The sequence below is a fragment of the Patella vulgata genome, chromosome 3 (genome assembly GCF_932274485.2).
Source record: "Patella vulgata chromosome 3, xgPatVulg1.2, whole genome shotgun sequence".
Classification (NCBI taxonomy): domain Eukaryota; kingdom Metazoa; phylum Mollusca; class Gastropoda; family Patellidae; genus Patella; species Patella vulgata.
Genome location: NC_065881.2, coordinates 42,570,607 through 42,596,526, shown reverse-complemented (window position 1 = coordinate 42,596,526; position 25,920 = coordinate 42,570,607). Strand labels below are relative to the sequence as shown.

Below are 25,920 nucleotides of genomic sequence, written 5' to 3'. Positions count from 1 at the left end.
TTTGGCTTATCATTGGTCGATAAAAACGCTTGCTATTTTCTAATATAAAAGGTAACAATTATTATTGTGTCAATATAGGTTTTTATTGGCGCAAGGAATATGTTTGATAACTTGATTTCGAATCCGTGTGCTGGCATACGGGTGAGAGATTCCGTTCGGTAACATGTTATTGGGTGATAAAATATAATCATATGCTCTGTGAGTACCAGTTTAATAGATTCAACACAAGTGGGCACTGATCGTTTATCACCGCACTGTTGTTCATGGATTAAATTATCAGTAAATACCATCTAATTAAATACTAGGCCACCGGTACTCATAATTTTCTTTTAACAAAATTATGGAAAAGTGAAATTGACAAATAAATGCTCTCCTCAATATATCAATTAGTCATAATTTAAATTTCGGATATGTGTAGAATGTGCATATCTATAACATATCTTTCCTTACAATACCAGGGGCAGATATAGGAATTTTGATAAGGGTAGGATGGGGGTGCAAATGAGGATGTTGCTGAGCGATGCAAGTCCCAAAATTTTTTAACCTTTTGGCAGTTGGAATTCGACATGAGTAGGCTGTAGCGTCGCTGTCCTTCATAGCACACTGTATGGCATACACCCGTCTTCATTAGCCCAGTCTGTGCAGAACAGTAGGACGTTAAACCCCATTTCATTTCAGTATTGGGTCTTGGCAGATTCTTATTTGTTGAAAAAGTCACACAAATTAATTTTAAAGGAAAGAAAGGGAGGGGTGTAAAATAGTCGGTCGCAAAATAAATGCAGTCAGTCTCAAAATAAGTGCTCACTGAATTAATACAAACAATGCCAAAATAGAAGGAAAAATCCCAAAATTGCAAACGTTACCCAAAACTTTAGTATAAAATAATCTTGTCAACTTTTCATGTTTGAAAAAAAGTTGTTTACCCTTATTCTGCAGTCGGTCTCAAAATTATGCATCGGCGACTGATGAAATGAATTAATGAGGTGAACAAATAATGCCAGAATAGAAGGGAAAAACCTCAAATACTTAATATACGTGCACCTAAATTTCTTACGTCACATAGTCGATCTCAAAATAAGTGGTCAGACTAAATGAATTAATGGGGTAAACAATACCAAAATAGAGTATGTTGGTCTAAGAAATTGAGAGAGCATGTTACAAAGATTTTGATAACTTAAATTATATTATTGATTGTCATACCAATAACATTAGTCCAACAGTTGGTAAGAAGTTATCGGAAGCATAGTTTGTTTCAGAAATACGTAAAAAATCTTTAAATTATGAAAGTTAAGGTGATCTATTGAACTTAAGAATTTTTACTTATTGCATATTTAATCCCAATAGAAATTAAAAAGTATTTTACTCATGTTGTAAGTGTTTTCTGACCATCAGAATTCTGCAAAACCTTTCCCCAGATCCCACAGTCCAGTACATGGCATTTCAGAGACCAAGCATCCAGATCAGCTACTGGCCCCTAGAAAACTATCATCTGTGGTGCTCGGCCCCTGACTGCGTCACTCGTATTAGGGACATGTGCATCAGTCGGTTGCATTTTTGCTAAACACCCCCCAAACAAAATCTTTATGTACGCCCCTGAAGGGAATTTTTCACCAGGACAGTGGTTGGCTGTTCTTCATCGTATGCTGTCTGGCGATATTTTTACATGCAAACCAACCTGTACACCTAAAAGCAAAAGTCTGTAATAAGAATACTACATTGTAATTTTTATTTAACTTTTTCAATGAATGTACAAAACAATGTACATAATGCATGGCACAGAGCAAGGCTATATTATGTACAGCTGCTGAACTTAAATAAAAATACACAATTAAATATAGTTGAGTTTTACAATATCAAGTTAAACTTAGAACGAGGGCAGACTGTAGAGCGTTTACAAACCTTCAAAATCCATGTGCGACTTCTTATTTTGATAGGGTTCCTCCTTATGACTAGTTGAACAATGCCAGAAAGTTTTTAAAAAAAAAGAAAAAGAACTCCCTAACAACACTTGACTGTTTTTGAATATTTACAATGTTTCGCTGACAGGGGCAATAACTCTGCACATAGCTGATGTGCTTCTCAAAACACCAAGTTTGAAGGAAATCTCAACAACTATGACCTATAGAGCATTTTGTTGGCAGGGGCAACAATGGATGTGTCATTTTGGTTTTAAAACAATCCAACAGTGAGACTGATGTCTGCAGCTTCAATTCCAAAATAAATTGATGACACATAGGCTACTAATTAATTGCAGATTTATCATTTAGCATTGAGCAATCAAACTGTTTGTCTATACTTAACCTGAACTCGAAATGCTCTTGACCGAACTTAGTCAACGTTTTGATGTGGTGAAACTATACACAAAGTTTCATCAGTCTCCCACAGTTAGAATCAAGGATATCTTGTCCAAAGCATCTACCAATCAAATAGCTAATTTTGGTTTAGCCTTAGTGGAAATTGAAAATTATTGAACCAAGTCAAGACATTCACCAAGTTTAAAAATTTTAACTCAATTAAAAGTAGAGTTACTGTATTGTGTTCCAAAGTCTTGACCAATCAAATTGTTTATTACTAGTTAGCCTAAAGCAGCCAATATCACTATCAAACTTAGTCTAGGTATTGATGTATTCAAAATTTTAATTATTCCTTGCTGAACATTACAAAGTTTCAGTGACAGGAGCAACAACATAAAGAGTTAAAGTGCATTCCTAAATAGGATCCCTCTTTATGACCAACATAGACAGAAATATAATCCCACATAATATATGTGTGTATAATAATATAAAGTGAACAGGGGTGCTATTATGAGGCAAAATCATATGCCTATACAATATATGCTTATTTCACCCTACTGTTTTTATTTGTATCATTTGCAATATGCGCCCCCATTGAAATACTTGACTGGATAAATCCAAAGAACTTATATCTGAACAGTGTACGACCAATGATCCAGTCCATGAAATGTTTTTATTTTTAATAGATTTTCCCTATCTGTACCAGTAATGGACAAATAATGACATTCTGCCTTTAAATAAGAAGCTTTGCAGTTAATTACTTATCTATCCATGATATTCTATATACACATACATTGTATATCAGTCTGCCCTTGTTTAATATTAAATATAGACATCTATAATGTGCTTGTAAACAATAATTATTTGGAAAACATAGAACTAAAAATTGTTTAAAATTATCTGATAGATACATTAATATTTCATAATTATCAAAAGATTTGTCAAATGACATGTTTGAAGAATGTAGGATAATATATCTAAATGCAGATAAAAATATAGTTTTGAATTGTTCAATAAATTTTGAACATTGTTTTAAACAAACCTACATGAAGATGTTCAAGGCATTATCTTTCTATCTTTCTTGAATAAGATAAAATATTATGTACAATGAGGTATTTTAGCATCTTTCAATTTTAAGTTCTAAGGTCTCAGATTAAATGTAACATGCCTTAAAAAGCAGTTGTCTCTTTAAATTAAAGTTTTTAAAGTGTTCAAGCGAACTACAAATAAGGAATACATCTAAACTTTAATAAATTATTAATCATCTTAACTTTTATTAATTGAAAAATAAATTCACCAGCTGTTATATTTATATGGACTGTAAAGCCTCTAGATTTCAGTTATACAGCAGTGGATACACAATGTTACCTTGTAAAGTACAAGTTAGTGTACACAAATTTTTGTGAAATATATGCAAAATATGCCTGGCAATCTTTCTGGACCAGAAACTGGGCCCCAAACACTAATCATCTTCTTGACATGCTTGTTCCTTGTACATTATTGACTCTGATTTATACCTCACAATCTCTGAGATGGCTGTGATGACGTCATGCTCGGTTCCTGGTCCATAGTATGCTTGTACTTGTTCGTGAATTTTGTGATTAGTTAACACTACTTTCATAGACTAGTGTATTGACATATAAATGCAACTATTAGATTAGAGTATATCAATAAGCATGATCATTTACCAGTACATATATTAATTCAAAATTTGTAAATCCACAATGAATATGATTGGTTTAATGTAAAATCAAATGACAAATAGACCAACTTAAATCATGAGAAGATTTCAGATCAAAAGTTAAAAACTTTAAAATCAAAGATTCTTTATTAATTTTTTAAAGCCAGAAAATGTCAAAAAAATGATTGCTCCTATAATTAAAACAATATCAATTTTTTTTTTCTGAATTAGATATAAATGAGTACCGGTAATGTATTTGTATTAGGATTATCCAATTGTCTATCACAATGAAGATTAAAGTCTTTCTTTGATTAATAATATAAGAGATCTTAGTTATAATAGAAACTTGATAATAATGATCACCTTTATATGGCAGATTATGCAGTATGGGATTAAACCTTAAGAAATTCAAACATATATTTATGAAATTTACAAGAACTGTCTAGAACAACCAACCATTGTTGTTGCAAAAAATAAAGCCGGCTGCCAGTGTGATTATTTAGCTGTGTTTTGTTCTAGATATAACACATGTCTATAAGATAAAGCATATAGCTACATTATAACACATCAAAAAATTGATTACATGAAATTGTTGTGAAATTTATCCCAATGATTAAAATACAGATGTATATTTCGTTTCGTTTTTTTATACAAGCAGCTTTTGACCCTATGATGTCAGACATTTGATTAACCAATCAGCGTTGATGTTTCTAGTGGGATACCCACAGTTCCGTGCACCACACACCAAGAACTCACCGTAACAGACCGTTTCATTGTCAATGCCTAAGATCAACCAGAATGCGGTTTATATAACAACTCTTCCAGATCCAAGGGTAGTAAAGACAAGTAAATCAAAACGAAATAGGATCTGTGTTTTAATTAGATTGAAATTATCCAAGACTGTATTAACTTTAAGACTAGTTCTTTAAGACCTTGCTCTCCATTTTTGTTACACAAAGATCCCCTTCTTCATACAATCAAGAACACTTTATATTTCTGTCAGTGTCTTAAAAATATTAACGACCAAGATGTTTTACTCGTTTCAAATACATAAGGCCGACACAGATGACTTTGTTATAATTCATATACTTCTGACTAAAGGAATACAAACTGTAACCAGGAATATGATTTGTAAACTATTACGAGTTAATAGGATCAAATGTCGGATATTACAACTGCACCTGGTTCTCATTAGAAGACAGTATTTTGCGAGATTAAAGTTGTCATGATCTATCTAAAACATTAATTAATGCTGCATTATAGTACCAAATATTTTCCAAGCACAATATCTTTTATGTTTTAAGGTAGAAAAGTCTGCATGATGTCAAAGAAAATAGGAATTAACGTAATGGCACGTTCTCAGTGTTCGGGTGTCAACCTTGACATGTTTGTTACATCTTCCACAGAAGGATATGGTATACCCCATGTCTGCACGACAAAATCGTGATTTTTTACATTCCCATTCTGTCAAATACAATGTTATCTGTTTGAGAGAAATGATCTTTGGTGTGTTTACGCGACCATGAAAATATTATTCTATGTTATCGTCAAGGGTCTGGTGTTTGTACATTGAGAATTTATAGATTAAATAGTATCAAATGAGATTTACAATCATCCATTAATAAAAGAGGTGTGTTTTCAATATATATAAGCTCTATACAAAAATGTATTTCCTTTCACCCACTCTTTTTTAAATTTAGAATATTAGATTAAAGTAGACTGTTAGTCTGACTTTTTCCTTAGGTTTTTAAAAAGATTTCCTCAAAAGCAAAGAAAAGGTATTACAATGTAGTTAATTAACAATTTTTTTTATCAGTAAACATACATTAAGTGTAAATATTATAACAAAACATGACTTAACAAACTAAAATCTACAACAAATTGGACAGAATATTTACAAAATATAGGTATAAATCCTTTCATAACAAATTTATTGCAGGATATACGCATGTACATGTATTTACAAAGTTGCTGGCGTAATCTCAATTTATAATTATATGCCTGTAACGTTACATGCATCTGAATACAGAAATGGCAACACACTTGTATAAATCTTTTCTTAACAGGGGGCATCAATACTTTAGAGATCTTCAGTAGAAAAATAAGTTGAGATTTGAAAGGATTTGACTGTACTGTTACATCAGTGGTGTAAGTGTTGTGTTCAAATTGGATTGTATGAGACCAATAGCCTATTGTAGTTTTAAAGGAGCTTATAGAACACTCGTGCAAAATGCTTGGCCCCAAGTAGAGCACTGTCTGGATTTTCTGTAGTAAAGAATGTCTAATGTAATGTTTAAAAATACATTCCCGCGTACAAACTGGGCGATTTGATGATATATTTGGACTAACAACATATTCAAACTAAGTAATTTATCATAATTTTGCTTCAAATCCTTCTCAAAACATTGTAATTGCCAAGGAATACCCTGCTATAAAAATCGACCAAAAAAGGTCATGTTTGTGTCACGTGACTTACCACCCTCAGTACCTATAGCAACCCTTGCGAGGTCAGAAGAGAATTCATTGCATACACAAGACGATGTTGTCTTTAATCGCTGACTATTTATTACAAATATTGAATCCTAATTAAATTCTCGGATTATCCACTGCCCGCGTCTTTTTCCGTGATTTTTATCTTAGAAAGTGTTGTGCGTCTAACTCTTCATCAAGTTTATCAACATGTACACCAAGCGCTCAATCTTCGTGTGCAACCTTCGACGTCATGCGTGCAGCCATTCCTAATCGTCGGGCTGTCGATTAGGGGAACTCTTACATTTTTGTCCTGTATACGCTCCATGAGTGTTTTTTTTTTTTAGGGAACCAGTATTTTTCTAGTATGATGGGAACCTATCTTTAATATGTTTACTGGTATATATAAACTTTATTATCTATTTTCTTGTTAGAAGTGCTAATGCCTCTTTTAATAAACGCCTAATAAAATATTTATCTCATAAAAAATATACAGGTATATTAATTTGATTTAACCTTTTCAAAATAGTAATATCATCTTCATAATTAAATATGATAAATTAAAATTGTATGGATTAACCAAAACATTATGAAATTCCAAAATGTAAAGAGAATTTACAAACCAAAAAATTATCAAGATATAATAATAATAACATTAATTTAAGTTTCATGTTCACAATTTTAGATTATTGTTAACAATCCCCAAATTGAACTGATTTCTGTATTCAGATACTGAGCATGATTGTTTTGAAAATATAAATCAATAATATGTATACACATTAAAACATCTAATATAGATACATGTAATAATAAATAAAGGTTTACTGCAAACCTTTATACATTATATATATATATCACTGCAGTAATTCCTACAAAAAGCAGATTGGGTCGACTTGTTCACCCTGTATTAAAGGTCATCATGAATAAATAAACAGTGTGCAGGAACATCAGCATATTTTTTTCTTTTCCCCATCTTCAAAACAAAATTTTGGTATTCAATAAATTAAGATTAGGACTATTGTAATATCTAGTATGTGGATTTGGTATATTCTTATCTGGTTAATATGTATAAACCATGAGTTTATCTTTTATTTCTTTAGAATGATTCTGGCAATATTTTACCCTGTTTTTTATTCATCTCTTGGGAAATATATCCATGATTCAGATAATGACCTACAAGGTGTAATAAACAAGACAATGATACAAGCACTTCAAGTGTTCCTTTTTTTTTTTTCATTTTTCACGGATGAACTCGGACGCTCAAAAGTTGTTTCTTTACAAAATTGTTGGTACATTACAAAATCACATTTACTAAAAGCACCAATCAGAGTATGGAACACTTCCAGAAAGATTTCTTGGGAGCATTGTCTTTCTTCAATTGGTATCCGCCTGATTTCGCATTTGTTGTAGCATCCTGCAAAAATAATGTGTATTTAGATACTATTTCTTTACTTGATAAAATCTATACAAATATAATAATGATGTCCAGTTTCTGGTGTGTCATTTCTAATTTTTAACATTTGAAATTTCTAGTTTTTAACATTTGAAATTTCTGGTTTTTATCATTTGAAATTTCTTCATGTAGTGGAAAATATAAATTTCTTCATATTAAAATTCTGTATATGAAGAAATTTATATTTTCCACCACATGAAGAAATTTGTAGTTTTTGTTATATGAAATTTCTAGTTTTCACTACACAAAGAAATTTCTCGTTTTCATTTTATGTAGTTTCCAGTTTTCATTTTATGTAGTTTCTAGTTTTCACTTTAAGAAGAATTTTTTGGTTTTATTCTATAATATTTCTAGAATGTGGTCGTATTGTTATATATTATTAGTACCATTCATGCATTTTAGAAATATTACTTGTCAGGGGTGTTACAGCTAGGATTTTTTAGCAGTGGATGGAAAGTACCATAAAATCTTCAGGTTAAATTGGGGAACACTTCTGTGTGTCACATTCAAAACCACAACCAAATTGTTGACAGACAAGCGTAACTTTTAAATTGTTCACTCCCCCCCCTTCACAAATAAATAAAATAAAACTTACTGATTTTCTGTCCATTTTTCCTTTAATGTCTCTTGCTAGAGTAAAAAATGCTTCGTCTACATTAATTGATGCCTTGGCACTGGTTTCCATAAATTTTATACCATGTTCTACGGCCAGCTAAAATTATAAATTGTCATATTTCTATCATGTGTGAGAGAGAGTGGCATTAATGTTTACTTAACATTAACTAGGTCATTTTGGTACTAGCATAAAACATTTTTATTTCAATACCCTGCTTTTGCTGGCATGTAATCCTAAACCTTGTCATATCAGGCTAGGATTAAACCTTAACTTTCAACCTTCATGCTTTTATTACCTACCAATTTCACTATGTTTCGTTTGTTTTCTGATGCAATAAAGAAGAGATATTCTATCAATAAAAACCTAGTATAAAGCACCAATATCTGCCTATTTGTAGTCACCAATCTACCTATTCATAGCTCAGTGTTTGTGTAACCTAAATAAAGGGACATAACTCCCAAAAAATATGCCCAACATCTTCAAACTGGATGTATCTCTAATTTTTTAAAATTCAAACTGACAACATCAGTTTGTAAGGAGTGTAAATTTATAAATTAATTTCAAATTACATTAAAAAGCTTTTAGATTATATCCACTTACATTTTCTCCCCTCTCCTTTGACACCTGCCGTCTGTCATTCATATCACATTTATTAGCAAGAATCATCTTTTCTACATCTTTAGAAGCATGCTGTAAATCAAGTATAATAAATCAAATATAAAGATTTGACCAAAAAAATCACTAATTGATTACAGTTTAAACATTATGTACAATGATTTAATTATTTGAGGTTAATCTTAACGTATTTATTATCTTGCAATATATTTAGGAAAAAAGGTTACCTCTTCTATATTTCTGATCCAGTTTCTTATATTTTCAAACGATTTTTCACTGGTTATATCATACACAAGCATAATTCCCTGAAAATAAAAACAAATAGGGTCATTTTCTTGATATGGTTCTACTGTTAGTTAAAGGTATATTGTCTTTTATTAGATTTACAACTTAAAATACATTATTTATCTATATGTAAAAAATGATATGGGGTTTAACATCCTGCTTTTGTGAACCAATTAGGCGTATAAAGTGTGTTATGTGGGAAATCGTGCCAAGACAGCAGTATTTCATCTTACTCTTCATTGAATTCCCCAACTGTCAAGGTATCTTTTATGTGCACGCAAATGAGTACACCGGTAGACATTGTCCCACGCCATCAGTTAAACACATCCCTTTGAATGTTGATATTGGACCTTTATCAGAAAATACATGGTTTAATTTTCAAGCATACACTCTAAAGGACAACATAACTTTAAACTTAATTTTTGCCAACTAGATCTGGTGTGTGCTGTAACAAAAGATAGATTTCTGTGAAGTACTCTATATATCTTATAAGGTGCATTAGTAAGGTGTAGCACCATGGGTCATCTGTCAGAAGTGCAGAGCGGACGACGGAAAAGACGGTCGCCACATACGGCGTGTAACCCATGCATCTTTTCTTACTACCTATTTTAAAACAGCCCATAATCGTCTAGTATTGTCTCTGGTCGCATTTGTAATTCTCTAACTGTTTAGGACGTATCTCTAAATGCCACTCTGGCATTCCACATTAATGACAGCTTCACGTTCTTATTGAATATACTACATCTTAAATAATATCATCAATAGGAACAACAAATACCATATTTCAGTTCTACATTTTATATTAAGTACGGCTATGTAGGTTACATAGTTACCAGAATATAATAAAGTCATTCTCTCTAACCCGCTCCCATGCAGACTCAGCGAGTCTGCTGATGGAAATTCCTACATCTTCTCCCTACAAAAACTACATAGCTGTCTGCCGTAGCGCCCAAATCCTGTTTATTGTTTGTATATGCCTAGATTTCCGCTACTAATTATTCAATTGGCCAAATATTACGTAATAAATTATTTTTAGACCATCGACATACCCCATACCTTGCATACCAATATGGACTCATTACCAAATTTAGACAACAGATACGTTCCATTCCTGACCATTAACATAGCATATGACAAATGTGTTTATTAAGCTAGAGTTCAATACATGAATCAAATCAGCACAGACCCACCTTCTGTTTTTCTCAAAATATTTCATAAACAATTTAATTTGCATTTTCAAATAAACTCATACCATAGCTAATATACTAACAATGGAGAATACAAATAAAACATATGTATTTATTAAACTATAACTCGGGTCCTCTGGTGAGCTTATATTCGTCTAATACAATTTCGCATAAATTATCAAATAGTATGACAAAGGCCATCTTCACAAAGTCATCCAATTCATGATACTTGAATGGATTATTACACTTCAGTGGAAAATATTCTTAATAATCTTAAAGAAATGTATTGATAAAATATTTTGATCAAATTATTTGCAAATAATCATTAATAATCTTATCTTACCATTGCTCCTCTGTAGTATGCTGTTGTTATGGTTCGAAACCTTTCTTGACCAGCTGTGTCCCTGTAACAAAAGAGAGTGCTGTGTAAGGACACTTTTTATATGGTATTGCTTTTTAGAGACAAAATTTCATTTATAATTAATGTTGCAAATGTGTGAAACATTGAGGTCATGACAGTGTGAAACCTATTGTGTTTTTTTCAGCACTTTGTGAAATCCCATTCCTGAATTACACACCCTTTTCTTAAAACCTTGAGAATGCTACAGAAGTTACTGATTTTTTTTTTCAAACAAATTGGATGTACAACATTGGGGTTATGAGAGGATTATGTCATCTGCCATTCAACAGGCTACAATATTTAATGTTTTTTTCAAATTTATCGTTCTATGACTTTTTGTTCCTGGAAAAGCTTTTAAACACGAAAGAGATCTGATTTCTTGAAGGCACTACATTTGATTAAACTTTGTCAACATCTATGGGCTATTTCCATGCTTTGTGTGGCTTAGTTTTGTTTCTGACTTATGATGCGACTGTCCATTGTTGATAGAAAAAAACTGTTTTGTCTTAAAATTGGCTTAATCTACATAAAGAAAATTTGAAAGAAATTGACATCTGTCACAACACAGCCATTAGAGCTCACAAATCATTTTGGAAATATTCACATTAACACATTAAAATAATCAATTCACCTAATCAAAGAGTCATGACAAAAAATGAAATATACTATACTGATACTGGAAACTATTGTACCTGGCATATGTTTTAATACAATAATAAAACACTGAGAAAATCTGTGCTGGACAAAATGACAGGCCCCAGAGGGATTGTGCCTGACAGTGTCTGGGACATGTGTCTTGTTTTCTGACCTGTTTAAAGGTAAAAAACATGTAGCAACTTTACAGTACTTACCATATTTGTAATTTTATCTTCTTACCGTCCAATTCTATTGTTCTAATCTTAAAATCTATACCTGCAAAACAAAGACACAATAATATTATAGGCTTGGGAAAATGTTCAAACAACAATCAAAACTGATTGAAGCTTACTTTCATAAAAATAACAAATATAGCTTTAGCAGATGTGTTACAAGCAATATTACATACCAAGAAAATTCAAGCTTTGTAACATGTTAATGCTCTTACCAATCTGATTAAAACTCAGATCATATTTTGTTTTGTTTTTATCGTTCAAAATTTCTTTTTACTTGTCTTCACTACACTAGGATATGGAAGAGTTGTTATATTACCAGCGTTTTGGTTGAAATGAGGGATTAGCCAATGAAAAGGGCTGTTACGGCGACTTCTTGGCGTGCCATGCACGGATCTGTGGGTAAACCACTGGAAATGTCAACGCGGATTGATAATAATAATAATAATATAAGTCTTGTATTAATCTTTCAGAGGCATTTAGTAACTGAATAGAGCAATACACAAAAACACATACTTATGGAAAAACAGCTACTTAATATTATAATAATATATATATAGAAAAACTACAACAACAATTCATGAAACCATACAGGAGAACAACAAGATCAAAGGGGGGTTATTCTACACAAACTAATTAACACTAAGCTTAAGTGTAGCCATGAGTGAAGATAAGCAATTAAGTAGCTATGATGATACAATACTACCCACAGAATGGAATAGTACCTACAATACAATTATGATATACTATAGTATGTTTAGATAACGGTGATTATCTTAAAGCAACTATCATATCTCTTGATTAGATGTACAGCTAAATCGTTCGGGCAGTCAACAAGAGTTGTCGCATATTTTTACTTATTCAGTAATGAAACATTTATAATACACTAAAATTTGATTAAGAGTAACAACTCATGAAGTAATTATCAGAACATCATTAGAATTTGTTTGGTTTTTATAAATTTCTGCCCCATGCTAACGTTTAGTATACAAAATATTTAATATCATGGATTTAATTAGCTGTTCAAGTTATCAAAATTCATTGAAAATCAATGTTCATTTCAAGACCTTAAACTCTATGTATCAATTTGAAGTCAATCGGATGATAACATAAGCCTCTAGAGCGTTACAAGATTTTTCAAAGTGATCAAGGGCCATAACTGTGGCAGTAATTATCGCAAATCGTTGAAAATCAATAGGATTCTTCATCTCATGACCTTAAACACTGTGTCTAAATTTAAAGTCAATCGGATATTATTTTTAGCCTCTAGAGCGTCCACAAGATTTTTCAAAGTGATGAAGGGCAATAACTCTGGCAGTAATTATCGAAAATTGCTGAAAATCAATAGGCTGCTTCGTCTCATGACCTTAAACACTGTATATAAATTTAAAGTCAATTGTGAACGCCGGACGTGGGCGACGACACTATACGACCACATTTCAATTTGGGCGTATAAAAAGGGGTAGGTATAACAGATAGTATTGATAATATTATTAGGAAAATGAAAATAATAATACTCATATTCATAAAAAGTTAATTAAAGTTGTCTTTTCCACAGTACTGAAGAATGAGTTGGGGTGATGGAAAACACAATATTTAGGTTATTTAGTAAGTCCATCATAAGCACTAGGCAGGAATATCCCTGTGTCGTGGTTAAGGTCTGGGCTGTTCCCTGTTATGTGTATGGCCTCAATAAGTTTGCAGGTTTTTTCTATCGTGAGGTTCAGGTTGGCTGCCAGAGTTTTATACGTTTTAATTCTGTGTCCTGGGCTGGATTGCATGTGTTGGGCCACGGCTGAATTGGTAGTAGAGGACTTATATCTGACTGATTCTCTTGGTACATGTATCTGCTCTTAACTAGGACGTCCAGGAACGGGAGGGATTGGTTCTATTCTTTTTCTATCGTGAATTTTATTCTGTTGTTGAGGTGGTTGAAGAGGAGGTTACGAAGCCAAGCTGTAGGTTGAACCGGTGAGGTGGATAGGGCATCTTTTTCAAAACTAGTCATATAGATCTCGCTGAGTATTGGGGACAAAGATCTTCCCATGAGTAATCCATGTACTTTCTCATAAAAATCATCTCCCTAGGAAAAGTAGGTGGAATCTATACAGGACTTTAGTGAGGTTAATGATGTCTTCCGTGCTGAGGTTGGTGTCAAGTGGGTTATCTAAGGAAGTTAATCTGTGGCGTAGTGCGTCAATGGCTTCAACTCGAGGAATATTAGTGAAAAGGTCGATGACATCGTACGAAAGGATCTGTATGTCTTTTGGTTGGTCCTGTAGTTTGTCGCAGAATCTTTAGTCTTTAGAGTCTTTTATGAACGAAGGGGCTTCTTTACCTAAAGGGGAGAGGAGTTTGGACAGGTGCTGTGCCGTATTATAAAATAAGAGTCTCTGGAGTCTGGAGCATACTAGGAGCCTGATTGAAATTAAGTAGCTGTTTTTCCATAAGTATGTGTTTTTGTGTATTGAGTCTTGTATTGTGCTAAAATCCACACACATCACGCAACAACACAATTTCACTAATTACAACATTTGAAGAGATAGGTCTTGAGGTTTGATTTAAACAAACTTAATGTTTTAGCACTCTTGAGTTTTAATGGCAAATAATTGATTAATCATTGTCTGATGTCATAGAGTCAAAAGCCGCTCGTAAACCCCTGACACAACCTTCCATTACAACTTGTCAGACCTTCATGTAGTGTAGGCCATCGAAAGTATAAAAAGACGAAATAAAATATAGATCTGTATTTTAATCAGATTGTGCTTTTACATAGTTGACAGTTCTTGTTCTGAAGAATCTAATGGTGAAATCTTAATCTACTGTAGTTTAGAGGGTGTAAGTTGATGTGGTGTATAAGTCAAATCATCATAGGATACTGCATGGTGTATTCTTTATTAGCCCAGTTAGTGCATTCCTTTGTTTTCACTGCATGATAATTATTTCTAAAGGTTACAGTCAGTGCAATCAGTCCTTATCTTAAGAAAAAAATATCAATGTAACCTGACATGAAATATGAAAGAAAACCTTTTTTGGGGCATGGCTGCCGTTTCAGCCATTGTTGTAGAAAAGCACAAACATTAGTTGATTTATAATTATCAGTCAATGTTTTTTAAGGTGAGCGATCGCTCTCGAGCACCTGCTGCTCGCCTGAATGTCGACCGACGGTAGGGTTTCTCACCCTTTCCTTAAAATGAAAAATTGCTCTCCTTTACACTGTCAAGGGGGGTTTATTAATATTATCATTTATGAAACCAGGAATGATCCCCCTAACATGCAGTTATTGATCTTCAGAACCATTTCCCATACACACATCTAATCACTCTCATTAATATCAGATCACTCTCATGAATTTCTAAATCATTCTTCTTATCGAAACTGGGAGAGCTTTTTTAGGGGAGGGATTTTTTTCAATTTGTTGATTAAGGGGAGCTTTTTTCGGCTCTCCTCTAAAATACAAACAACGACTGAATTATATTACCCCTATCATACACCATGACCAACACACTGAAGTATGATTATAATCCAAGAAAACGATGTGTGGCATACATTGTAAAATATAAGTTTCATTAAACCAAGTAAAGGGATGAAGTAACATATATGTATAATACACTTGGTAAATTAATGATTATATTCTGAACTTCCTTATAGCCAGGGGGGGTTGGATGGCTGAATGGTTAGCGTGTGCGCTGTATCATAAAGTCTGTCATTGAGTCGACTGGCATGGTTTTGAATCCCCGGTTGTACCTGACAAGGAGTAAGGTCGCCTGTCCAACCTCGTGGGTTTTCTCCGGGTCCTCCGGTTTCCTCCCACTGCTAAAGACCCCTATGCGCAAGCAAATTATTGAAATAAAATTAAACCATATGTAAGTCCTGAAATGACCTAGTTTGTGTTGAGTGGAAGTTAAAACCCATTTCTCTCTCTCTATCTCTCCTTATAGCCATCTTGACCTGCTTCTTATGTGTTCAGTGTCTTAAAGTTAAAATTTGAAAGTATTACATGTGTCCATGTGATGTCATCACTTTGTTTTGATAGCTGATACTGTACCAGATTAATTAGCAGTACACAAATTATTAATGGTACCTTTATATCTGCATAATTTTGTTTCCAGATTCATCTAGAATCGGACAACCAATATGTGCAATACCTATGCCATGAAATCGAAATAACCGGTATATACATCCAGAAGATATACAACTGTTTTCTACTATAGGCATACAGTACATCTAAACTCATTAGCTATTACTGTAATAATACAGAGAACTCAAACTACATTGCACCTCAACAGTGATAAGCAACAGGTATTATCAGCTTATAAACACTGCTATACTTACAGTACTTAAGTAAAGTGATGTTTCTAATTGCATACAATTACCCTCCAGGCGTTATTTACCAGATTCCAGGAGTCCCTGTTCAGCGGCATTAAAACAAATTTGAATCCACCAGCCCAGGGCTAGTAGTCTACTGTCAGATACTTGCCCAGTTTTGATTTCCACTAATCCATAGTTGGACAAAGTACAAGCTTTAATATAAGCCTGTTGAAACCTAATTTTGATGAGATCCTTTATTTCTTCAGGTCAGTCGAACAATGTTTTTCAAGCATAAAAAAATACATTATGATGAAGAATTCTATACGGGGACTCACTTGCAGGGGTGTAAAACTCCACTAGCCAGACGCCCAGGGCTACCAAAAATGATTAATGGGCTTGTACCCTTTCCATGCTGATTTTTTGTAGTTTGTGAATTAAACTAGCGAGATATATAAATAACTAAAATATCCCACTTTCATTTCTCCAATCCAAGCTAATACACACCAGTTAAATTTTTCTCTGTTTAACAAACTGCTTCGCCCCTAAAATGGCACTTGCACCCGAGTTCTCATTGCTTTCTACATCACTAACAAGAACGGTTCTTTTTGGCGGGAAAAAATGAATCACGTGAGCAAATGACAATAACATAGAGACTATACCTGTATTACATACAGTAGTAGATTCTACGCCGATGTCAGTTTAAAATACCATTTTAAAAAGAAGACAAAAGAACTATGCTTTCATTTTCTGCCGTATAAACGAAGATACATAATTTTGGAGGAATATTAGGCTACTGGTGTGGATTTGAAGCAGGTAACGGGTCGGTAAGCTTTTATGCTATCATAATATCGAAACAGTTGATTGGTAAGCGGATTGACCTAGATATATTCTAACTGGTTAACATTTTACTATAGATTTACTATGCCCTTTTAGGAATGAAATGCCGAAGACGAGTCCATTTACGGCAAAGACGAGTCCATTTACGGCGACGAATTGTCAACTTTTGAAGAAACATTCGATGACTACGTTTGTTTTATATTTCAAAATATATAGCGACATCACAAATGTTAATTTTCCAGGATCATCACATTCACATGTCTGTCTGGGTTGCTGGTTTTGAAAGTTCATATGTGTCACATTTTGGCTTTGGAAACGGTCCTGGAATCTTATGCTTGTTTACTTCAGTCAATGATCTTCCATACTCATCTAGGTCATATTCCGAGACCCATGTATTTGCTGCATGTGGTTTATTTATCCACTTAATTAAATACTCAAATTCACCATACAAATTACTTCTTCTTTTTTGTAAAATTTGATCTATTGGCGTATCAGGTTGTGGTGTTGTTTCCGTCCATGTTTCCCATTTTGTTTGAACATGCCCCTTATCAACGGTCCGGGTTGTGGCTGCAGCCACTATTGTTTTTGCTTGAATATTTTTATCAGATGTATTCCTGCTCTCCGTTTGGGACTCACTGTCTTTTGTTGAATACAACGTCCCTTTTTCAACAGGACCTACAGTCAGAGAATTAATGTGAGTTGAAGTATTCTCTTTATTGAGTAAGACACACCTTTTTTTAAACTTCTGGCATCTAAGAATATCTCTTGTCTTTCTACTAGAAGATTTTGGGTTGTCCTTGTGAGAAGCTGTCTTTTTTCCATGTCAAGGTAACTGAGAAATGATTATTTCCATTTTCACATCCCCACAGATGTGCTTCTGAATATAAATCCATTACCTTAAGTATTTCTTCTAGTTTACTTGGGATCACTGGTTCCATCTTTGGTTGGGGGTTGGCTACTCGCTTGGCTTTTTGAAGAAAGGTTTCCAGGATCTTGCCCCAATCTGCACCATATATAACCGCTAGGTTCTTCAATAACTAATAAGTCTGGAATGGTTCTTCAATCTTTTAATTACTGGAACTTATCTCTTACAGATGACAATAATTCAATACATACAATGTACACTTACAGCACAGTGGATGACCGACGTAGCTGCTACTAAGTCGGGTGACCTAATGACTACCTATTGATGTACATTAACCTTTTTATATTCTAACTATAAATGGATAAGCTCAAGTGTTGACATCAAAACATATACTATTCAGGATTATCACTAGAGACAGTAACATAAATAAACAATAATAGATAAAGTAAATAACTAATTAGCTTCTACGCTGATTGATATCAAACCATGACACATTAAATACTATGTAAAACTGACTGGTCATTATGCCTGGTCATAGTTTCAAGGAGTATCTTGTTTTTCCAGGATTTTACAGTACACGAAATCACATTTTCATTTTTCCAGGACTTTCAAGGAGTTTCAAGGAGTGTGCGAACTTGTCAGTATTACTACATGTATTAAACAGTGTTTTTTTATAAACTTTAAATTTAATGTAAACTAGTTATAATAAGCATTGTCTCAGATAGAAATTTGGCGGTGTTAAGTTGCTCCTGCAAACTATATGGCGAACGCATTTTATCACACCAGCGTGATTTTCAGATCTCAAGGCCTGTCATGAACCATGAATGTGTTCCGAATACCGTCCAAATCAGCTTTGACGTTTGGTCTAAATAATCCATGGATCGAATAAGCCATGTTTCAAGTCAGCAATGGTCCAAATCAGCTTGCATTACAGTGAAAATAGGAGACCTATCTGGTAAGAAAAATATATTCATATACTATTTTGTGTACCAGTATTAATTTTTAAACGTAATAGTAGTAATACTATAAAAGAAAATTCTATTACATTATGATTATAGAAATCAGAATAAATTCAATACCGGTAACCAGAAACGAAAACGATCAATATTATTAAAGCTACGTTCCCAGAAAAGTATTTATCGGGTGGTTATTTCCAATAAAAGTATGGCAATTTTGGTATATATGGAGACTGACCGCTTGATGTACATGTTGATAAACTTTATGAAGAGTTAGACGTACAACACTTTCTGAGATAAAAATCACGGAAAAAGAGGTGGGCAGTGGATAATCAGAGAATTTAATTAGGCTTCTATATCTATACTAATAATTGTGACTGTCGTTTGTCTGTCTGTTTGTCTGTCTGTCTGTTTGGGGTTGGCGGCTACACTAGGTCTGCCCCGAGTCTGAAATTTGGGGTATAGGGGTAGCTCGGACCGGGGAGTAACATAGGCCAGGTGGCATTAGTCTACCACTTCCGGTTTCGGGGTTATGACCCCCGAGCGAAGCCGGGCATTCTTCTAGTTTGTAATAATAGTCAGCGATAAAGGCCACATCGTCTTTTGTATGCAATGAATTCTCCTCCGACGTCGCACCTGTTGTGTCACGTGACACAAACATGACCTCTTTTGATCGAGTTTTTATAGGTATTCCCTGACAATTGCAATGTTTTGAGAAGGATTTGTAGCAAAATTAAAGATAAATTAATTAGCTTGAATATGTTTTTAGTCCAAATATATCATCAAATCACCCAGTTTGTACCCGGGAATGTATCTTTAATACTGTATCAGAAATATTATTAACTTCTTCAATCTTGAGAGAGAAATATTCCCTTGTTGGATTATTTTTCATAATCATAGACCGGTGGCTTTATCGAAAGGAAATGTCTGCGAACCAGCACCAGTTCTTGGAAAGGTAGTTGCAAACGAAATCACTGTATGTATACTGTACTGTTATTATTACACTAATTTAACTAAATTATCATGGCTTAAACTATGTAGACTGGAATAGCCACACGCTATAGATTTCCATTCGATTGAGACTTCTGGTGTATTTCGCCGAACATAACTGATTTGAAATTAGAGTAAAAATGGAAACGATTGAATGTAAATCAGTTTATATATATATATTACATTATATTGGGGGTCACAGTGGCTAAGTGGGTAAGACGCTGGCTCGCTAGCCTGGAGGTCGGGTGTTCGATCCCTGCATTGGCCAAGAAAGTTCATCCAGATTTTCCGAAGCGGTTCCCCCTTGTCAGTGATGAAGAACAGAGGGACTGACAAGGACAGCTGTCTAGTCGTTCGGATGGGACCAAAAAAACAAGGTCCCATGTACACATTGGCATGCAAGTAAAAGATGCCTTGACAGATGGAATTCGTTATATAAGAGTAGGCTGTAGTGCCGCTGTCCGGACAAAATTCCCTCATAGCACACTGAATGGCGTATGCCTGTCTTCAGTAGCCCAGTTCAGGGCAGAACAGTCAGTAGGACGTTAAACCCCATTTCATTTCATTTCACATTATTATATGCGTTGAGACCCATTTGTGTCAATTTCTAGGTCCCAAATATTAGCGATTTAGCTCCTCAAAGTCAAAATTTAATATTCTTTGAGTTTGACTCAAAGTTTGAGTAGGCCACTTGACAAACATGCAGAAAGTCTTTTTTTCACTAGATTGATAAATAATCTAATAGCAAGATAATTATTTGTGCTAACCTGGATTACAATATCTCAATTACTTTTCATTTAAACAATCAGATGCCCAAATGACTGAATGTACCGACAGTGGAACGAACGAAATGATCATCATCATGATGTCAGAATCAGTATTTTATGAGTCAATTTTGGAGACCAGTTTTATCCGAAAATAACATCAAAATCAATCAGATTTCTCACCTATGGTTGATATAAATGTAGAATTAAAAGCATCTTCTGAAAATCTAAACAATAAACACGTTTTTCCTACACCAGAGTCACCAATAAGTAAAAGTTTAAATAAATAGTCGTATGTTTTCGCCATCTTGGCACTATAACACAGGAAACACCCTCATTTACATACTCCGGTGACGTTTAATAAAATTTACTTCCGGGTCGAGACGCTCAGTTCGCGGTTATCCAGCTACCATACACTATAAACACCTGCAAAAATTATGAGCTCATTTGGAACAAAATCGGGTTTTGGATTTAATCAGTGTTGGATTAACCATTAAGCAAAATAAGCAGTGCTTAGGACATCATGGTAATGGGGGCATCAAAGAATTTCTGCTTTGTTAGATGCTAAATTTAAAATATTTAATTTAAAAATTAATATGACTTTTCAATCAGTTTTCATTGTTTTTGTCTTTTCACACTGTTACCTATTTTGTCGCAATTAATAATGATGTGAATAAAATCCCAGAAAAACTCTAATCACGTGTTGGAGGTTGTTTGTGGTTTATTATTGTTTATATTTTAAATTACATATATATTTGGTTCTTTACTGTTTAGGAAGCTTCTAGGTCTTCTAGTGACAATTTACTGTGTACTATCTCGAGCCAGACTAGCATCCTATGGCGAGGGGCCTTTTCATTTTATGCAACGTTACTTTGGAACAAATTAAATTATTTTATTCGGAAATCACCTTCTATTATTGCATTCAAATCGCATTCGAAAACGCATTTCAAACATGCATTTTACTTATTTTATACATTTTACTGTTATGTGTAGTTATTTTTTTTTATATCATTTTTACATTGTTTTTTCTTTTACTGTTTTTAGGGAAATGTTTTTTGTTATTTTTTATAACTTTTTCTTCTTTATCATAAATTGTATATTTACTTTGTTATTGTTTAGCGCATCAGAACACGTCGGTGAAGATGAGCTTAAAAACTTTCCATGGGTCACCACAAAGGCGCGAAATATGAGTAATTATTCTAGATATATTTAATTGACACGTATACTATTACTATCTCCCTGATAATATCTACTACATCGTTAACACAGTTCATCGCGTGCATTTTGCATACCGATAGTTCATTGGCCAATCACGCTATTTTACCGACATTTCGCCTAATAGTTTGGATGCAGCTATGGCGGGTGTGGCGCCAGGCAGGGTAAGCTTACTCTTCCGGACACCTGTTACCACTGTTTGTCGTGTATTTTGTACACGAGGAGCAGTTCATTTGCTAATTACACTATTTTGCTTGAATACACTATTTTGCCTATAACGTTTTTTAGGACTTCGAATTCTGTCTAATGGTTTGGATTGTTCGTACTTGGTTTTATTTTATTAGTTAAGAGTTTTATAAAGAGTTGACCATTCTTGCTATAATAATTCAAAAATAGATGATCAAAAAAGAAAATGTTGAAATTTCAGTCAAATTACTTTGTTCTGAACTGAATTGTCACTGTTGGAAGTTTGGACTAGAAATAGACATCAACTATGTCTGCACCGTCTATGAGAATTGACGATCGTTTGATTGACAGACGATAACTCCGCCCACATATTCTCGATTTTCACGTAACATGCTCAATGGCTATGGTAGCCTCGCTTGGCGGGCCTTTCATCGCCAATTTCCGGTATTGACATCAGCGACTAACGGTAAACGTTAGCTTACTCCGCCATTTATTGATTTAATTTTAAATGTACGACTGTTTAAATCCAAACTGTATCCAAGCCATCCTTGGGTCTACAGAGTTGATTTTGAGCTTGTCGTGTAATTAAAGGTCTAATTAATAATTTCTATAACATCTGAAGCATAAATAAAGACTTGCAATAGGCAGATTTAGCTCTTGCATAATGTATGTTTAAACATACATTATGCAAGAGCAAAAACTGATTATTGCAAGTCTTAATTTATGCTTCAGGAAAAAAATAGTCGGTCGCAAAATCAGTGCAGTCGGTCGCAAAATAAGAGCAGTCGCAAAATCAGTGCAGTCGGTATCAAAATAAGAGCAGTCGGTATCAAAATAAGTGCTGACTGCACACGTCACGCTACTCCCGCAAAACTTTAGTATAAAAAAACCTTGTCAACTTAATGTGTTTCACTCTTATTCTGTTGTATGTAGGTCTAAGAACAAAATTTCCCCCAGGGAGAAAAATAGTCGGTCTCAAAATAAGTGCAGTCACTGCAGTCGGTCTCAAAATTATGCATCGCCGTCTTAATGAATTAATGAGGTAAACAAATAATGCCAGAATAGATCCCAACGTCGGTCGTTATTATGAGCAGTCGGTATCAAAATAAATGCTCACTGCACACGTCACTTTACTCACGCAAAACTTTAGTATAAAATAACCTTGTCGACTTATCATGTTTGAAAACAATGTTTTTCACCCCATGGCAAAAAAATAGTCGGTCTCAAAAAAAAGTGCTCACCGCAGTCGGTCTCAGACTAAATGAATTAATGGGGTGTTTTCTGACCATCAGAATTCTGCAAAATCTCTCCCCAAAGTCCAGGGCATTTCAGAGACCAAGTAAGCGCCACATTGAGGTAAAGTGCCCTCAGGCCCAGTCCTCAAAAATTAAAAGCTCAGTTACATAACGGCGCTCAATTTCATTATGCCATCATTCTTCAACTCCTTCTCTGACTTTTTCTATCTCATCACTATCATATTCAGTTACAGTGAATCGCCCAGTTAGTAGTACCACTAGTGAGTGAGTCGTGGGTCAAAAGACTGTAGAATTGTTAGTTCTACTCTCACAAAACAGGCGACATTGACAGATAGGCCTCAAGATTCTGACCCATTCCTTATCCTCTCGTTAACGAGAATTTGGATCCATTTGCCATGACATTGACTAAAATTGTCAGGCCCAGTCCCAAAAATTAAAAGCTCGGTTACACATCTCAAATTTTTTCGCGCCTGCGCCGCTCGATTCCATTATAACATCATTCTTCCACTCCTCTGTTGTCTTATACTGTCTCAGCACTATCATATTCACGGTTATACTGAACTGCCTGTTAGTAGTACCACTGGCACTGGTGTGTGGGTCGTGGGGCGTCAGACTATACAAAAGTTCTGTCAACTCTTGCAAAACAGGCGGAATTGACAGGGGCAGATCTCGAGATTTTGTCTAATTGACTCACATTTCTGGCCCCCTCGTCCACAAGAATTTCTCCCAGCAATGACCTCAAATGCCAAGATATTGGCTCAATTTTTCAAAATTTTCTCAGGTTGCTCAGTGTTATAGGCACAATCATATATGACAGAAACTTTATGTCAACTTAAATAAAACTGCTTTCCAGCGAGACAACGATCGGCAAACAACTATACAATACCATCTATGTACAACGATCGGCAAACAACTATATAATTATACAATACCATCTATGTTCTACCGGGACGCTTAATGTTATAGCCAGTATTTTGTTGACATTCATTGTGGGATGGGATTGCGGCTGAGGTGGCGCCCTAGATTTGGAACCCCCCCCCCACCCCTATCTAGATCCGCTACTTCACATGGCCCCTACAAAACTCGCACCTGTGGTGCTCGGTTCCTGACTAGGGGTATGGGCATCAGTCGGTCGCATTTTCGCTAAACACCCCCCCAAACAAAATCGTTATGTACGCCCTTGTCCGTAGCCTATAGTCCCATATCCCGGTGTTGGCGGAGAAAGGTGGTGCATACCGAGCGCCTGGCAAGGACCGGCGTCTAGTCATTCAGATGGTACGAAAATCCGAGATCCAGTTTATACATTGGCGTGCACCCTCGACAGTTGGAATTCGAAATAAAAGTGGACCGTAGCGCCGCTGTCAGGGCAAAACGCCCCTCATTATTGCACACTGTATAAACGTATGATGTTAAACCCCATTTTATTTAATTTCGGATGAAACTAAAAAAAAAAAAGATAACAATAAACGGGTTCAAAATCGCAAAAATTGCCATATTGACCCAGATCAAAATCTTACGCCCACCTAATCTTGCAGCAACCCCCCCCCCCCCATGTGGGGGTTGCCGTACGTTTTTACAGCATTGTGTTAGTATAAACTGAGTCGATACAGGTTGGAGTTTAATTGGTTGCCTGGCGAGCTGTGTTGCCATAATAATAGGTTTCTACTTATTTCGTAATTTGGTACTAGTCCTATATATTATACGATGCGCCTAAACCTGATGTACAAAATTTGCCATAGCTGATAAAATTGATGATTGTAGTCGACAACGCTAATCTACAGTTTAAAATTTACTTATTTTACCTATATTTCTGATATTAAAATAGCACAGTTTACAAATATTATTTATTTGAGCTCCCATAAGCATAAAACTATCAAACATTGCGCCAATATTACGAGCAGAATCAAACGAAAAAATATCACAGTTACCAATTACAACATGTGGAGTATCATGTACAAATCGACTTAATTGATGCCTTGGGCCTAATAACAAATATTCGGTTTTATCCTCATTCAATTTTAGAAAGTTCTTTGACGTCCATTTTCTATTTATCTAATAGTAATTAGCTACAGTTCTCAAGTTGCAGTTTTGGTAAATTGAAAGAAGATAGACAATTATAGGTGTAAAAGAAATATGAGTATCATCTGCATACAAATGAAAGTCGAGACCATATTTTCTGACAATATCGCCTAATGGTGACGTATAAAGGGTAAGTAAAATTGGACCAAGAACAGAACTTTAGGTGGGGAACCCCTGATACCGAAACAGATTCAGACGACGATTTACAAATAACTAAAGTAGCCTACGTACACTGTTTTCTACCCACAATATAGCTTTCTAAAAGATTTAATTCAGAGCCACAAATACCGAATTTAAAATGAAGTCTACGTAAATGAATAGAATGATCTACCGTGTCGAAAGTGGCAGATAAATCTATTAAAATTAAAAATGTACATTTTCTATTATCAATTTCCAGTAAAATATTCGAAACCCGAGTTTTCCGCGTTATGTCCCTTGGTACAACATCCAAACTTGCTTGGAAATCGCAGTTTGAATTTTTACACCAAAACGTTACGAATGTAAATTTGAAAATGACAATTTGACTTAAAGAACGGTATATTATAAAATATCCATAAAAATTATTGTCTTATAAGTTGAAATAATGGTGGTT

General features: G+C 34.4%; 1 protein-coding gene across 1 annotated transcript; it reads right to left on the bottom strand.

Annotated features, from left to right (window-relative positions):
* Nucleotides 1-1,703: 1,703 nt before the first annotated feature.
* LOC126814898 (ras-related protein Rab-8B) lies at nucleotides 1,704-20,929 on the bottom strand. The gene is made up of 7 exons (XM_050540348.1): nucleotides 20,776-20,929; nucleotides 11,852-11,912; nucleotides 10,944-11,004; nucleotides 9,356-9,433; nucleotides 9,114-9,203; nucleotides 8,493-8,609; nucleotides 1,704-7,858 (listed from the first exon to the last, which is right to left on the bottom strand). Exons 1-7 carry the CDS (start codon nucleotides 20,897-20,899, stop codon nucleotides 7,769-7,771), a joined length of 621 nt encoding a protein of 206 aa, XP_050396305.1. The 5' UTR covers nucleotides 20,900-20,929; the 3' UTR covers nucleotides 1,704-7,768.
* Nucleotides 20,930-25,920: the final 4,991 nt, after the last annotated feature.

Bases quoted from the DNA above. Each gene is read 5' to 3' on its own strand.
- LOC126814898 (XM_050540348.1), bottom strand. From the start codon at position 20,899: ATGGCGAAAACATACGACTATTTATTTAAACTTTTACTTATTGGTGAC. The intron at 11,913-20,775 runs GTGAGAAATCTG...TTTGTTTTGCAG, and splicing joins TACATTTATATCAACCATAG to GTATAGATTTTAAGATTAGA. The intron at 9,204-9,355 runs GTAACCTTTTTT...CTTGATTTACAG, and splicing joins GGATCAGAAATATAGAAGAG to CATGCTTCTAAAGATGTAGA.